This window comes from Bubalus bubalis, chromosome 2 (assembly GCF_019923935.1).
Source record: "Bubalus bubalis isolate 160015118507 breed Murrah chromosome 2, NDDB_SH_1, whole genome shotgun sequence".
Classification (NCBI taxonomy): Eukaryota; Metazoa; Chordata; class Mammalia; order Artiodactyla; family Bovidae; genus Bubalus; species Bubalus bubalis.
Genome location: NC_059158.1, coordinates 183,720,314 through 183,737,709, shown reverse-complemented (window position 1 = coordinate 183,737,709; position 17,396 = coordinate 183,720,314). Strand labels below are relative to the sequence as shown.

Here is a 17,396-nt window from a genome sequence, read left to right as displayed (position 1 = left end):
TAGGTGATGCTACATTAAAAACAAATACTTCTGAATTCAGAAAGATGTAATACTTTGGTCATACTAATGATATTAAGTAATGATAAATTAATATTACAGGAAATGAAACTTTAAAAAGAAAAAATGGAAGAGCATTATACTTATCTGTGAAACAGAAAGGGTACATTTATTTTCCAGAACTAGTAATAAACCTTTGACATTCTGATTGCTCTTTTCCTTAAGCAAGATTAAAGAAGAGATATTGCACAGAGGAATTCTTTTAAGTTAAGGATTGACTAGGTTTTAAAATTCTGAGAAGACAAGATTTGGGACTACAGACCACGCTGGGTTTGACTGGTTTCCATCCCCAAAGCAACAAAATTAACCCCAGAGGAAATGATTGTTATGAACGAGGCAAAAACAAAAAACACATGTACAGTAACATATACCTTGGAGGCATTTTGTATATTTGATATTTCATTTGCATTTTTAGACAATGGATTAACTCTTTGCTGGATGCACTAAAACATAAACACACCACGGAAGAAATCAGACTAGGAATTTCAGCGTTCATTTGATGTTTCTGGAAGTCAAGGAAAGTAGCCAATTAAAAAATAACTCAAATACTGCTGCGTTTTCATGTTCAGCAAGCATAATACAATTAATAACAGAATGACTTACCTGGGACTGGGCTCTTTCTTGAACTTAAGTTCTGAGAATCCACAATCTCTTCTGTTTGCCCATCTGCTTCTACCTCTACTTTGTTCTGAATCTCTTTTGCATCTTCACTAAGGCAAGTTCTTATGTTCTCGCCCTCTTCGAAGACTCTCTGGACTCCGGTGCAACCACTACCAGTATTAACACTAGTGGCAGCAGCAGGAACGATAACTGGTGTGGGAGGAGGAGAAGCTGGAGGAGTTGGAGGAGACGGAGAAAAGGAGGGAACTATCGAAGGGCTGATGGGAGTTGGGACACACTCCACTTTGATTTCTTCAGGGGGATTTTCCAAAATCTCCAATTCAAGAGTCAGTGGTAACACCTCCTGTTTTACTATTTCCACAATGCTTTCCGTGGCTGGTAATTTTTCATTAACTACATTCATTTCATTAATTAGGTTAGTACTAGAAATCAGTGGAATATCATTTGGTGCTACACTACAAGATTTCTTGCATATATCATCATCAATTTCATCTGTTGGTAAAGGATCTGATGCTTCTGTGCAAGATGTGGGGCTGGGAATAGGAATTGTGTCTTCTTTTGAGGAAGAGAGTTCACATCTGTCATCAATTGCAGTGGTGAATATTGGTTGGCTACTAAGAGCAAGAGAGGTGGGAGAAGTAATTGTACTTCGAGCAAGTGGAGAAATAGCAGTAGGGGATGGAGGCAGAGGAAGCTCTGGTATGGACTCCACTGCAGTAATCTCAGACGTCAGGCCTGCTTGTTCTTTCTTCTCTCCACTGAGGGCCAGCCTAAGGACTGGGGAAGGAGTCTTTAACACTGGATCTGGTTTTGGCTTCTCTTCTGGGGAGGAAACAAAGAAAGAGATTTAAGAATAATTTTTGGATCAAAGATTGTATTGTATTATTTGGGGATAATTCTTTTAATCTCTTATTCTAAAACATGAGCAACAGAAGACAGATCAAAATATTATTTTGCCACTCCAAAAACACTGCATATTTCTTTTCTATTTTCTGTTACTACTTAACCTCCAACACATATAAAGTTTATTTCGAAGTAAGAGGAGTTAATTCACCAAATGATTATGTCAAGAATACAATGGAAAAATCTCATCAAAACTAAAAGGAAACAATTCTTGGGATGAGAATAGGGCTTTTCTTTAAGGTGGAGAGATCTTCTGTGTAAAATTTTTCTACCAAGGATACATTATAGTGGTGGGACAGGACAGTTTAAGGGTAAATAATTGGAGATTAAATTAGACACATATATTATTTTTTATTCTACATATTTCTGCATGTGGTGAGACTTTTATAAAGAACTTGTATTGCTTGCATAAAAAATTATTTCAAGAAAAATTATCATGGTGTCATTTATTATCAATGAAATCAATTATCAGGGAAATCAAGTTCCTGAACATAAAAATTCATTGAGATGTTAATTTAACTTATATTTCTGAAAAGAAGCATATAACTAGAAATAGTGTTAAGGAATAAAACCAGAGATTTATCTTATATCTTCAATAGTAAAAAATATATATATATTCTTTAAAGAGAAACCAAAATTAATATTCAGACTATTAAGTCCAATTTAAAAAAACACTTTATATGAGAATAATATATAAAACGTGTGTCTACATACAGAGAAAGAATGAGAGTAAGAGTGACAAATCAATAATCATAATAAAGGTACCAGAAAAATGAAAGAAATGCTAACTCATGAAAATTTCCCTATTTTAAAATTCCAGGTAAACAAACATGTGATTCATGCCTAGGAAGATAAAATCAGAGACTTAGATTGTTCTGTTTAGGAAGTACGAAACTGGAAACCAAACAGGCTCCAGTGATAAAAACAGATACTCATGAGTATGTTCACCAAATGCAAACAAAAATTTTAAGTGCTGCTAAAAGACAAACTAAACTGAAAGGGACTTAACTTTCTCTGCCAAAAATCTTTCTGCATCAGTGAAACTGAGTGTTTACAATAAATTTCAAGTAAGGCTGTCAAAGAAAATATGCTCATTAATCAGATAAACAGATGGCAAAATTAAACTGTTAAAGGCTAATTAATTCACTGCAACTTCTTTTATTGGCTTTAAAATTCACTTTAATTGATGGGCTTAGCATCCAGTGTTTCTAAAACTCTGCCTATTTACTATAATGGAGAAATAAGGTCAATCGGTTCTCAAAGCCAAATACCTCAGACTAAGTTGCCTGGGCAAGAGACAAAAACATTTCAAAGAAATACATCTATTATATTTCATGAGAAACGCTGGGCTGGAAGAAACACAAGCTGTAATCAAGATTGCCGGGAGAAATATCAATCACCTCAGATATGCAGATGACACCACCCTTATGGCAGAAAGTGAAGAGGAACTAAAAAGCCTCTTGATGAAAGTGAAAGTGGAGAGTGAAAAAGTTGGCTTAAAGCTCAACATTCAGAAAACGAAGATCGTGCAATCCGGTCCCATCACTTCATGGGAACTAGATGGGGAACCAGTGGAAACAGTGTCAGACTTTATTTTTCTGGGCTCCAAGATCACTGCAGATGGTGACTGCAGCCATGAAATTAAAAGCCGCTTAGTCCTTGGAAGGAAAGTTATGACCAACCTAGACAGCATATTCAAAAGCAGAGACATTACTTTGCTAACAAAGGTCCGTCTAGTCAAGGCTATGGTTTTTCTAGTGGTCACGTATGGATGTGAGAGTTGGACTGTGAAGAAGGCTGAGCACCGAAGAATTGATGCTTTTGAACTGTGGTGCTGGAGAAGACTCTTGAGAGTCCCTTGGACTGCAAGGAGATCCAACCAGTCCATTCTGAAGGAGATCAACCCTGGGATTTCTTTGGAAGGAATGATGCTAAAGCTGAAACTCCAGTACTTTGGCCACCTCATGCGAAGAGTTGACTCATTGGAAAAGACTCTGATGCTGGGAAGGATTGGGGGCAGGAGGAGAAGGGGACGACAGAGGATGAGATGGCTGGATGGCCACTTGATGGACGTAGGTTTGAGTGAACTGAGGGAGTTGTGATGGACAGGGAGGCCTGGTGTGCTACAATTCATGGGGTCGCAAAGAGTCGGACATGACTGAGCGACTGAACTGAACTGCATATGTATTTATTAAAATATCCCAAATGAATTTCCAATTAACTGGAATAACTGCTACAAGGGTCACTCACATTAGAAGATACCACTTTTAAAGCACATCAGAATATTAACCACCCTTTATGACCACCGAATGAAACCTAGATGAATGAAACATTAGAAAATAGCAAATCTCACATTAACAAGAGTATATCAATTCAATTATTAATTTATGAGACTAAAAAAATCAAACAAAAGCAGACTTGTGAAACTTCTATATACTCTTTCGAAATACCTAACATTAATAAAGAAAAGAAACAAAATTTTAAATTGTTTTTGTGAGCTCCTTATTCTGAAATAAGTCCTTTAATGAAATCATTAAGGTTTTAATACAGAAAGCTGAAAGAAATAATAGATCACAAAGAACACTAATTTTATTTCTCTAAGAACTTTTACTATAAAGAGTATGCTTTGCAAAGCCATGATAGTTTGAAATCTAATATATTGCATTCAAAATGTTTATACTATTTGGCCATTTTTAGGAATCTGTGGGAATTTCATACTGAAGAACTTTTTAAAGAAAATAATCATTGAAGAATGAGCAAAGACAGAGGTGTGTAATATTTAAAGCAACAATATTTATAAGAGCAAAAATAGGAAAATAAATTAAATGTCTATCAATAAGGGATTTGTTAAAGAAATAATGGCCTGGGAATATAATGGCATATTATTGCAATCATTTAAAATTAGCTTTTAAAAGAGCATTTAATGATACAGAAAGGTGTTTATAATAAAAGACACTTTTAAAAAAAACAGGGCACAACTGCATGTAGAGAATAAACTACTGGTAAAAACAGCAACAAAAAATATAATATTAACATATATCCATATGAGAAAGCCTAGAATTACATACACGTTACAATATAGATAATGAGACAGATAATTTTTCTTTCTGCTTAACCACAGTTTCTCTAATGAATGTCAAATTTATAAAAAGGAAAAACTGCTCCCTTTATTCTCACAGGGTAGTACAACTGATGTCCTAGACGGGCACCCTTTGGTTGTCAGGAGCTACAAAGGACAGAGTGTTACTATCACTTAGTGGGGGAGAGACCAGGAATGCTCAGTATTCTGCTATTTGAGGGACAGTCTCATTTGACAGAGAATAGTCTCGTCCTAAATTTCCAAAGTGCCCTTATTGAGCTACACTGGTATAACAACTGGTTGAATTTACAACAGAATACTATTCACTGCATCCCTACTCTATATCAAGTGCTTCTAAAACATACTAAGGCATAGGTAATTTTTATTTGTATTTAATTATACATACCATATCCTCAGTACACTGGACTGAATGAACTTTTCCAAACATTGTTCAGGTTCGATGCACGATACTGGATGCTTGGGGCTAGTGCACTGGGATGACCCAGAGGGATGGTATGGGAAGGGAGGAGGGAGGAGGGATCAGGATGGGGAACACATGTATACCTGTGGCGGATTCATTTTGATATTTGGCAAAACTAATACAATTATGTAAAGTTTAAAAATAAAATAAAATTTAAAAAAAAAGAAAAAAAAAACCCAAACATTGTTCAATCATTTAAGCTGTGTCTCTACACTATCAACACCGACTCAAAGTTTTAATTCACTCAACAGTCTTTCTATTGATACAAATCAAGTTGAGATCTTCCCTGTCTTTATTATCAAGTACCAAAACAAATGGGAAATGACATATTTGTCTGAAAACTTGGTCTGCATGTAACTAGTCCAGCTGTGAACATCAGAAACAGAAAGCAGACCATTATGGCAGCTAGTATTTATTAAGCACTTAATATGAGCCAGGAAACAGGTAAAATACCATATATACTTAGTGTCCACTAAGTTTTATCATCACTAGTGGGATAAAAACTATTATGTTCCTAATTTACAGATAGGATTTTAAAAATTAAAAGTGTAAGAAATTGAAAATGATTTCAAATTCTAAATTCTTTCAATTAAGAGGGGGAAAGGCAAGTTTATGGAAAAAGAAGTATTAAAGTGAATCAAACTACTGGGAGACTTTGGGGATAAAATGGGATCCCAGTACAAAACATCAGTAATATTTCCATCAAGAGAGAAAAATCAATCTGAACGTAGAATACAGAATCTATTGTTTCTGAGGATAATGTAACAACTTTTGAAACAGTGCAGTTTTGTATCATACTTTAATTTCAAAATGAATCTACAGTTAAGAAACTTTTTTAAAAACTTTAACTGTAAAAAAATTATTTGAAAAATGATGAGCCCTTTCTAATATTATTTGAATTATATATATTTAGTTTAAAAAAGAAAACTATTCTGAAAACTATTATATATAGTGACAAGTTATTGACAGAATTAAAAACAGAAAGTCAGTATTACTGAGTTTTCTGGAGAACAGTTAGTACTAGAGGAAGACAGCAGTAGTCCCCAAAAGTTCCTGTAAGCCCATGAAATATATTTAAAACGGAAGTGACTCTTTCACCAAGCTGAAGTGAAGTGAAGTCGCTAGGCCGTGTCCGACGCTTTGCAACCCCATGGACTGTAGCCTGCTAGGCTCCTCTGTCCATGCGATTTTCCAGGCAAGAGTACTGGAGTGGGTTGCCATTTCCTTCTCCAGAGGATCTTCCTGACCCTAGGATCGAACCCAGGTCTTCCGCACTGTAGGCAGACGCTTTACCATCTGAGCCACCAGGGAAGTCCAAGGTAATGTCAAACATGTTTTAATTCACCCAAATCCACATCAAATATCAATTTGAAATGCTGATTTTATTAATCAAATTTCCACTAGGCATCAAAGAAAAAAATGAGAGGAAACAAAGAATTTTGCATTTCTCCTCCCGTAAATCAATGGCTAAATGTGACAAGATACACAGGTATCTCCTAATCCAAAAATCTTAGGCCAGAGCTACCACCATCAAAATATTATGAATTCCTAGTACCATACATCAATCTACAGAGAAAGCCAGCATAAAGAAAGTATTTTAAGGCCTCTCTGCTTGGTAATTCTTAAGTATGCTTAGCATAATTATAACTAGCAAAAAAGATTCAGTTCAGTTCAGTTCAGTTGTTCAGTCATGTCCGACTCTTTGCGACCCCATGAATCACAGCATGCCAGGCCTCCCTGTCCATCACCAATTCCCGGAGTCTACCCAAACTCATGTCCACGGAGTAGGTGATGCCATCCAACCATCTCATCCTCTGTCGTCCCCTTCTCCTCCTGTCCCCAATCCCTCCCAGCATCAGAGTCTTTTCCAATGAGTCAACTCTTCGCATGAGGTGGCCAAAGTACTGGAGTTTCAGCTTTAGCACCAGTCCTTCCAAAGAACACCAAGGACTGATCTCCTTCAGAATGGACTGGTTGGATCTCCTTGCAGTCCAAGGGACTCTCAAGAGTCTTCTCCAGCACCACAGTTCAAAAGCATCAATTCTTTGGCGCTCAGCTTTCTTCACAGTCCAACTCTCACATCCATACGTGACCACAGGAAAAACCATAGCCTTGACTAGACGGACCTTTGTTGGCAAAGTAATGTCTCTGAATATGCTATCTAGGTTGGTCATAACTTTCCTTCCAAGGAGTAAGCGGCTTTTAATTTCATGGCTGCAGTCACCATCTGCAGTGATTTTGGAGCCCAGAAAAATAAAGTCTGATGCTGTTTCCACTGTTTCCCCATTTATTTCTCAAGAAGTGATGGGACCGGATGCCATGATCTTTGTTTTCTGAATGTTGAGCTTTAAGCCAACTTTTTCACTCTCCACTTTCACCTTCATCAAGAGGCTTTTGAGTTCCTCTTCACTTTCTGCCATAAGGGTGCTGTCATCTGCATATCTGAGGTTATTGATATTTCTCCCGGCAATCTTGATTCCAGCTTGTGCTTCTTCCAGCCCAGAGTTTCTCATGGTGTACTCTGCATATAAGTTAAATAAGCAGGGTGGCAATATACAGCCTTGACGTACTCCTTTTCCTATTTGGAACCAGTCTGTTGTTCCATGTCCAGTTCTAACTGTTGCTTCCTGACCTGCATATAGGTTTCTTAAGAGGCAGGTCAGGTGGTCTGGTATTCCCATCTCCTTCAGAATTTTCCACAGTTTATTGTGATCCACACAGTCAAAGGCTTTGGCATAGTCAATAAAGCAAAAATAGATGTTTTTCTGGAACTCTCTTGCTTTTTCGATGACCACGCAAAAGAAATGACATCTTGAACCCTGAAAATTCTTAACTCAGACTGAAAGTAATCTGAATGCTGACTCAAGACTGCTTGATCAATAGGAAGTAGCCTTCCAGAATACCTACGAACTGCCCTCCTGCAAGATGAATGGTTTTAATGCAAAAACATTTAACTTTAAACATGTTATGAGTCTCCAACTCTGAACGCTGCTGAAAGTAGTATTTGACAGTGCAACTTGTAGAAGTATTCCAAAGGTTTAGGATACGTTACTTATGTTGTGGCTTAGAACTATTTCATAAAACAAAATTTAGAAAAAAAAAAAAAAATTAGGCTTGTCTCTGTTCAAGAATACTAGGCTACTGAATACTAAAGGGAAAGAACACCACACTACTTTTGCATACTGTGAAATAACATCAAAACCGTGCACTACAAGTTTGTGAGCGTGATTAACTTGTAGTCCAGTGAAAAAACAATAATACTAAATACCTCCATTTTCATTATTTGCCAAACCCAAGGCTTTTTAAAGAATAAAAGTACAGAAACTACACATCAGCTACAGAATAATAAGGTGTTTGGAAAAATAAATAATTCAAGAAAATAGAAAACACATATGATTTTAATCATTCTTAGAATAAAGTCAGAAACATTATAAAAGCATGAACACAGTAACCTGCTTCCCCTTGTACCTAATGAATTCTCCCAATTTTAGCTGAAAGGTCAACCTAAATCTAACTAGGCAGGAAAGAAGGGGAGGCTATGATATCCCACTTCTGGCATGAGATTTTCCTTCAAGTTTCCTATTTTTAATCCAAGAGGTAATATGTGTACTTATTTCACCAAACATGTGGTCCCTTATGTCCAAAGGTTAAGAGGGGAGACTAGTGTGATTCTGGATAATAATAACGGCTGTAATTTTGTTGTTGTTGTTCAGTCACTCAGTCATGTCCAACTCTTTGCGACCCCATGGACTGCAGCACAACAGGCTTCTTTGTCCTTCACCATCTCCCAGAGTTTGCTCAAACTCATCCACTGAGTCAGTGATGTCATCCAACCATCTCATCCTCTGTTGTTCTCTTTTCTTCCTGCCTTCAGTCCTTCCCAGAATCAGTGTCTTTTCCAACGAGTCAGCTCTTCACATCAGGTGGCCAAAGTATTGGAGCTTTATCTTCAGCATCAGTCCCTCCAATGAATATTCAGGGTTGATTTCCTTCAGAATTAACTAGTTTGATCTCCATGCAGTCCAAGGGATTCTCAAGAGTCTTCTCCAACACCACAGTTTGAAAATTTACTAGGTTGTAATTTACTAAATGTTTTTCCAATGCTTGGCATGTCCCCATAACAACTCTATAAGGAAGCTATTCCTCATTCCATTTAGTAAATGAAGAAATTAAGATATTCAGCATAATAACTCATGAAGACCAAATACTGCCGGATACAGTCAGGACCTGAACTCAGTACTATCTTCAACTGAGGCTACAGAAGCCAAGCTTGTAAGAAGGAACATTTTATGTTTTCGAAAATAGTAAGATACGCATGAACATGCTAAACTTACGAACAGAAACTGCTGTTCTGATAAAGCAATACATACATCGATTTATCTTCCTCAACCTTGTTCCAAAAGAAACCATTTAAGGCAGCTAAGCTTATACCTATAAATACACATTTGACAATGAGGCTTTACCAAAAGGTAGGAAAAACTTTTACTCATTGTACCATACCTACTTTACTTCTTTAGAGGTAGAATACTTTGATTTTCTATCTCAAAACTTCGTTATAAAAGTGGGGATTCTAGATAATCCTCACATGTTTTATTCTTACTCTTAAATGATGAGGCAACATAATTAAGTTTTTTAGAAAAAGAGACTAAAGGTAAGAGGGAGGAAAACAGTCATGCACAAACCTTGCTTCTGGTCGCTCGCTGCAGTGACAGGGGTGCTGGCAGCAAGATGAGCACTCTGCACAGTCCCATAGGCCACAGGGCTGTGCTCGGGGGCCTGGCTGGGCAGCTGCTGGGATTTGAAGTACAAAAAAGGGTGATAATGAGCGTGCGAACATAAAAACTAGCAACATGGAACCCAAGCAAGTGGGGAAGACAAAGTAAGGCAGGAGGTCACAAAATTAAACAAACAAACAAACAAACAAAGCAAGGAAAAAATATATAGGCCAGTTTAATAAATTCAAAAAGTATATGGGAAGACAAGGAAGAAAAGGAAAAGAGGCAGCAAGAAAGGGGAGGGGGGGGGAAGAGATGATTAATATTAACCACAGCAAGAGACGACCGCGCAACAATTGTTAGTACAATGCACTCTCCAGTGTTCCTTCTAAGGACAGACTTTCAACCTAACGACAGATGTCACTTCTGAGAAGGAATTCAGCATCTTCTCAGTCAAGACCAATGGGACTTGGCCAACTTCATTTATAAATTACGTAGCAAAGTATGATAGTTCACCAGTCAAAACCAGGACAAACAAGACATGATGGGTTTTAAAATCAGTTACTGATTCAAGAAAACAATACAGAATGGTGATTCTGATCATTTGTCCATATCACAGAGGTGAAATGCAACTTGGAAAGCCTTTAAAGGAACTTTCACCTTAAAATGTCTTTAGATTCTGGGTCAAGGATGATATATTCTCAGAGGCAGAAAGCTGAGTAATATATCTGGCTTTTCACAGGCAAGAGAAAACTCTTCTTTGCACTCAGCCAGTATATGGAATATAAATGTCCATCAAAATCCTAGCAGAGTAGGTTGAAAAACACTGCAGCCATTTTTCAACTTAGAGGGAACAAGAATTACACAAGAAAGAACAAGAACATTCAATCTACATCACATTCTAGTTAGGTATTTGTTCTGGACTTGAGGGTTACACAACAGCCACACAGGAAAACAGTGTCTCTCCTCGGAGATCTAAGGTCAATTTTTCATAGCTATAATCGTCTACATCAAATTCTACCAGTGCTATTAGAGCAGAGCTCCCTGCACAATCTGACTTTTATTTTTTTGGAAGGTAGGGGGAAATTCAGGGTACATAGGGCCACTTAAAAGTAGGAGTTTATGAAAAATATATTTGAATCAGTATGTCTCACAGAGAGTAGGAACATAAAATGAAATATGAGTTCAAACATCTATTATTTATAATGTCATTTAACTAACTGCTTTTCATGATGTACAATGTGCATAATTTATGTAAGACTATATATGATGTACAAAATAACATATAAAAACACAGAAAATAGTATTATTTCACCTATGCATTATAAACCATGAAAGTACTCACATTCCACAATTTCTTCTAAATGAAGACCACTAAAATTATATTTCCATATGTAAAAAATGAAGAGAGTTTCTATTTTCAACTTTGAATCACTGACAAATAGATAGTAATACTGTGATTACTGTACTCTGAATTCTTAGTTCCAGTGGGAGAAATTTTTTATTATTAAAATTTAAAAGTTAGGAAGGAATCACAGCAGTAAGGGAAAATAAGGTCACTCTTCTGTACCCACAGAGTGTGGCCCACAGATATGCAAGCTTGACTTTACTGCTCATTTTACTTTCTAGACTTTTAGAGACTTAAACATTTGCAGATTTTGCTATCTGCGGGGGTTCTGGAGTCAATCCCCTATGGATACCGAGGGACGACTGCAGGGACTCAGTTGGATTCTATGGCTGAAAACAGCTCTAGAACAAAGGAAAGAGTCTATGTTATTTAACATTTATTAAATAGTCATCTACATAACTCAGGAAAGAAAGATCTGTATACTGTGTCACATTTACCAGAAAGAAATAAAATATTAACTATTTCAATAGTCTGGGAAATGAATAACCGATTGAAAACAGGGTATCTGCTGAAAGAAGGTCACCAAAATCAATGATATACATGGTGAAGGTGAAATTCTTAAGACAGTAAAAGACTGATGGTATCTGTAAGTATCTATAAATCTGTATAGATCAGAGAGTTTTTTCATCGAAGATTAAAATACCTTCAATCATATTAAACAGACAACTGCACAGACATTTTTCCATCAACAAAGCGCTAGGAAGACTTTATGTATAAAGATTTCTAAGAAAGGAGTGACTCATAGTTGGCTGGTTAACTCATAGTTCCAAATCCAGGTATCTAATACATAGACTCAGAATGCTTGGAAAGTACTCAGTTTTCATAGCTACGAACTTCCCTGATGGTCCAGTGGTAAAAACTTCAAGCTTTCAGTGCAGGGGCACAGGTTAGATTCCTGGTCAAGGAACTAAGATCTCACCGGCTGCTCACTGCAGCCAAAAAAAAAAAAAAAAAAAAAGCAATGCTCAGTTGTAAAATGAAAAGGAATCAAAGATCTTACAGTGTCATCCAACTTCAGCATTCTCTAAAGCCTCTGACAGGACCAAGAAAATAACACGGTAATATACATCAATACTTTAATCTGGAAGATCAGTTGGTGTCAAAATGTAAAATAACTCAATAAAGATGATCAGAGCTAAAAGATTAGGGTTTATTGGCAACATCACATTGCTGCAATAGTTCATGATTTATTTCATCGCTAAATTCCCTCCCCACACCAAATTTTTCAAAATCAAAGTTCAAGCAGAAGAAAAAAAAAAATCTCATTTTTCAAACAGAGTGTTAAGGAAGCTTATTTAAAGTAAGTATGGCAAGATATCACATACTTGATAGTATCCAAAAAGTGAATTCCCTTCATAAAGATTACTTGAGAATCTATTTTGTTAAAAATATATACATTAAAGTTGAAGTACTAGCCTGAAGGGAGAATGGTAGATTCGGGCTCACTGGAAGAACTCATTTAAAAAAAAACAAAAAATAGAGTACAACACATAAAAGAGGTAACAGTATCTGGGACTGTCTTAATACTTCTTTGTATAGTTTAAAATTCATTTCTTAAGAGCAGATAAGATGGTAGGGCAAAAAAGAGTGAGCTTACCTCCTCTTACAAGCACATCAAAATCTCAACTGTCTATAAAAAAACCATTGATGAAAAAGACTGGAACCTACCAGAAAAGATCTTCTACAATTAAAGACGTAAAGAAGGAACTACCAGATGGGTAGTGGGGCAGACTCATGATATAACCAAATCCCATACCCTTGGGTGGGCAACGCACAAATGAGAGTGTTATATTGCAGAGGATTTCCAACAGGAGTACGAGTGAGACTCCCCAGTCCAGGGGTTCTGCACCAAGGTGAGACCACAGAGCATGCAGCTTTGAAGGCCATTCTGGCTTAATTTTGGAAGTCCCATAGGACTGGGGGCAATAGAAACGCCACTCTTAAAGGGTGTACACAAAATCTTATATGCACTGGGACTCAAGTCAAAAGCAGTAATATGGCAGGAGCCTGGGCCTACTTGCTGGTCTTGGGCAGTCTTCTGGAGAGGTGGGGAGAGGAGGGGAGGATGGGTGGTGACTGTGGCTCAGCCTGAGGACACAGATAATAACAGTGGCAGCCATAACTGGGGACATTCTACTGCATGAACACTGCTCTTGGCTCACGAGCTCCAAGTTCTGATCCTAATCCCACACCACAGCTTTAGGCATCAGCGCAGCGATGCCTCAGGTCAACCAACTGGGGAGAACAGAGCCCCACCCATAAACAAATTGCCAAAAGATGAGCCCACAGTCATCTCCAGACATGCCTGAAGACATGTCCCTTCCCACTTGAGGGCCACGAGCTCCCTTCCGACCATCAACAGGCAACCACTGTACCTTCCCTCAGGAAGCCTGCTTGGGACACTAGACCAGCCTCATGCAACATGGGGCAGGCATCAGATGCAAGAAAACCACGATCCTTCAGCCTGCAGACCCAGCCCACTCACACCAGCCCAGACCTTACCCTGGGATCAGCTGGGCCGAGGTTCAGTTCACTAGCCGGCCGACATAAGTTTCAGGATGCCCCAGATGTGACACCGAACTGTGTTAAGGACCTGGCTCCCCCACCAACAATCTGAAACAAGTTCTAGGATCCCTGAGGCCTGCAGCCAGACTTCAGGAACTAGTTCTGCATGACACTACTAACACCAGGACCTGGTGTAACCTGCCACTGGGCAGCAAAACGGCCTCAGGGTCTTTGGGACTCTGACTCCACCCACCAATGAGTCAGCACTAGGCCAAAGGCCCCCGAGGAATCTACCACAAGCTATCTCCTGATCAGGCCCACTGAAGAGCACCGAGCAGCATCCACACAAGGCAGGGCCTGGCAGTCAGATACACTAAGGGCCAAAAGAGCCTACCAGATGAGCCACGCAGTCAGCCTGTACACAAGAAGGACCAGCTTAGCCCTCTGAGCAGGAACCCCTAATGGCATGAAGCTTGAGTGACAAGAGAGAACTGCACTGCTGGGGTAAACAGGAGGTCTCCTACAGAACAACACGTTCCCAAGGCTGAGAAATGTGACCAACCTACCTCATATATAAAAACAGAAAAAAGCAACTCAGTCAAAATGAGGGGGCAGAGGAACATGTTCCAGGTGAAGGAACAAGACAAAGGGGCAGGGAAAAACTAAGTGAAGTGGAGACAGGCAATCTACAAAAAAAAGACTTCAGAGTAATGATCACAAAAACGATAAAGAAGTCAGGAGAAAAATGGATACAGAATGAGAACTTAGAAGCTTTTAACAAAGAGTTAGAAAAATATGAAGAACCAACCAACCAGAGACGAAGAATACAACACGTGAAATGAGAAATACACTAGAGGGAATCAGCAGTAGACAGGCACAGAGGCACGGGCCAGTGAGCTGGAAGACAGAGCCATGGGCTTCACCGCCACTGAACAGAAAAAAGAAAACAGGGCTGCTTAAGAGACCTCTGGGACAACATCAAGCACACTAAATATTCACATTATAGGGGTCCAAGAAGGAGAAGAGAGAGAGAAAGGTCCTGAGAAAATGAAAGACTCTATCCAGCAAAGTCCTTGATCAGATTTGATGGATAAATCAAAAGCTTTAGAGACAACTGAAAGCTTCAAGAGTTCAGCACCACCAAACAAGCTTTACAACAAGTATTACAGGAACTTCTCTACACAAAAAACTAGAAACAATAAAAATGAAAAATGAAAAAACACACTGGTAAAGGCAACATGCCAAAGCCTTTGACTGCGTGGATCACCACAAACTGGAACATTCTGAAAGAGATGGAATACCAGACCACCTGACCTGCCTCTTGAGAAACCTGTATGCAGGTCAGGAAGCAACAGTTAGACAACAAACTGTGTTCCAAATAGAGAAAGAAGTACATCAAGGCTGTATATTGTCACCCTGCTTATTTAACTTATATGCAGAGTACATCATGAGAAACAATGGGCTGGAAGCAGCACAAGCTGGAATCAAGACTGCTGGGAGAAATATCAATAACCTCAGATATGCAGATGACACCACCCTTATCACAGAAAGCAAAGAACTAAAGAGCCTCTTGATGAAAGTCAAACAGGAGAATGAAAAAGTTGGCCTAAAGCCCAACATTCAGAAAACTAAGACCATGGCGTCCAGTCCTATCACTGCATAGCAAATAGATGGGGAAACAGTGGAAACAGTGGCTGACTATTTTTTTGGGCTCCAAAATCATTGCAGATGGTGACTGCAGCCATGAAATTAAAAGACGCTTGCTCCTTGGAAGAAAAGTTATGACCAACCTAGACAGTATATTAAAAATCAGAGAGATTACTTTGCCAACAAAAGTCCATCTAGTCAAGGCTATGGTTTTTCCAGTAGTCATGTATGGATGTGAGAGTTGGACTATAAAGAAAGCTCAGCACCGAAGAATTGATGCTTTTGAACTGTGGTGTTGGAGAAAACTCTTGAGAGTCCCTTGAACTGCAAGGAGATCCAACCAGTCCATCCTAAAGGAGATCAGTCCTGAATATTCATTGGAAGATCTGATGTTGAAGCTGAAAGTCTGATATTTTGGCCACCTGATGAGAAGAGCTGACTCATTAGAAAAGACGCTGATTCTGGGAAAGATTGATGGCAGGAGGGGATGAGAGAGGATGAGATGGTTGGATGGCATCACCAACTCAATGGACATGAGTTTGAGTAAACTCCGGGAGTTGGTGACGGACAGGGAGGCCTGGTGTGCTGCAGTCCATGGGCTGCAAAGAGTCAGACACAACTGAGCGACTGAACTGAACTGAACATACACTTAGTGGGAATGTAAACTGGTGCAGCTCTTGTGGAAAACAGTATGGCGGTTTCTCAAAGACTAAAAATAGAACTACTATAAGACCTAGTAATTCCATTTCTGGATATATATTAAAAAAAAAAAAAAGACCCAAAACATTAACTTGAGAAGCTACATGGGTCCCTGATGTTTAGAGCAGCATTATTTATAATTGCCAATATATGGAAGCAACCTAAGTGTCCATCAACAGACCAGTGAATAAAAAAAGAGGTGGAATATATATACAATGGTATACTACTGAGTCATTAAAAAAAAAAAAAATTCTGCCATCTGCAGCAACATGGATGGACTTGGAGGGCCTTTTGCTAAGGGAGAGAAGTCAGATACCAAAAGACAAATACTGTATGATATCACTTACTGGTGGAATCTGAAAACTGCAACAAACTAGTGAATATAACAAAAAAGAAGCAGACTCACAGATATAAAGAGCAAACTAATGGTTATCAGTTGTGGGGGGGGCAATGTAGGGGTGGAAAAGTGGGAGGCACAGACTACTGGGCCTCAAGGGTGCATTGCACAACACAGGAAAGCAGTGAAGGTTTTATAATAACTGTAAATGGAAAAGTAGCCTTTATGAGTTACACAGAAATTTTAAGATCAGATTTGACAGATTTAAAAAATAAATAAACTTCCTGTGTCTTAACATAACCTACATGGTTTCTACCACAAAAGATGTCACCTTTATTTGCTATCTATTTTAAACTTGTATATGACAAGATGCTTAAGTACAGAAGGAATTGGAGACAGGAGACCAGCAGCTATGGCCCAGGGTTCACATGCCTATTTTCATATTTCTGATGAGATAAGAACTTTTTACATTTTAAACAGGGAAATTTTAAAAGAACAATATTTCATAACACATGAAAATTACAGGAAACTTACAAACTTTTATTGGAACAGCCTTTCATTTACATATTCTCTACGGTTGCTTTCATGCTACAACGGCTCAAAATTCTCCAAGCCAGGCTTCAGCAAGATGTGAACCATGAACTTCCTGATGTTCAAGCTGGTTTTAGAAAAGGCAGAGGAACCAGAGATCAAATTGCCAACATCCGCTGGATCATGGAAAAAGCAAGAGAGTTCCAGAAAAACATCTATTTTTGCTTTATTGACTATGCCAAAGCCTTTGACTGTGTGGATCACAATAAACTGTGGAAAATTCTGAAAGAGATGGGAATACCAGACCACCTGACCTGCCTCTCTTGAGAAATCTGTATGCAGGTCAGGAAGCAACAGTTAGAACTGGACATGGAACAACAGACTGGTTCCAAATAGCAAAAGGAGTTCGTCAA

General features: G+C 38.4%; 1 protein-coding gene across 18 annotated transcripts in view; it reads right to left on the bottom strand.

Annotated features, from left to right (window-relative positions):
- The window catches only part of EIF4G3 (eukaryotic translation initiation factor 4 gamma 3), a 353,112-nt gene that overhangs the window by 124,161 nt on the left and 211,555 nt on the right, over window positions 1-17,396 (bottom strand). For 13 of the 18 annotated variants that reach the window (XM_045164652.1, XM_045164651.1, XM_045164650.1 and 10 more), the window contains 2 exons: window positions 9,824-9,932; window positions 661-1,500 (listed from right to left, as the gene is read on the bottom strand). In XM_045164652.1, coding sequence (XP_045020587.1) covers window positions 661-1,500; window positions 9,824-9,932 — 949 coding nt within the window. The remainder of the gene's footprint in view (window positions 1-660; window positions 1,501-9,823; window positions 9,933-17,396) is intronic. The other 5 variants (XM_044938150.2, XM_044938155.2, XM_044938157.2 and 2 more) reach the window with 1 other exon arrangement.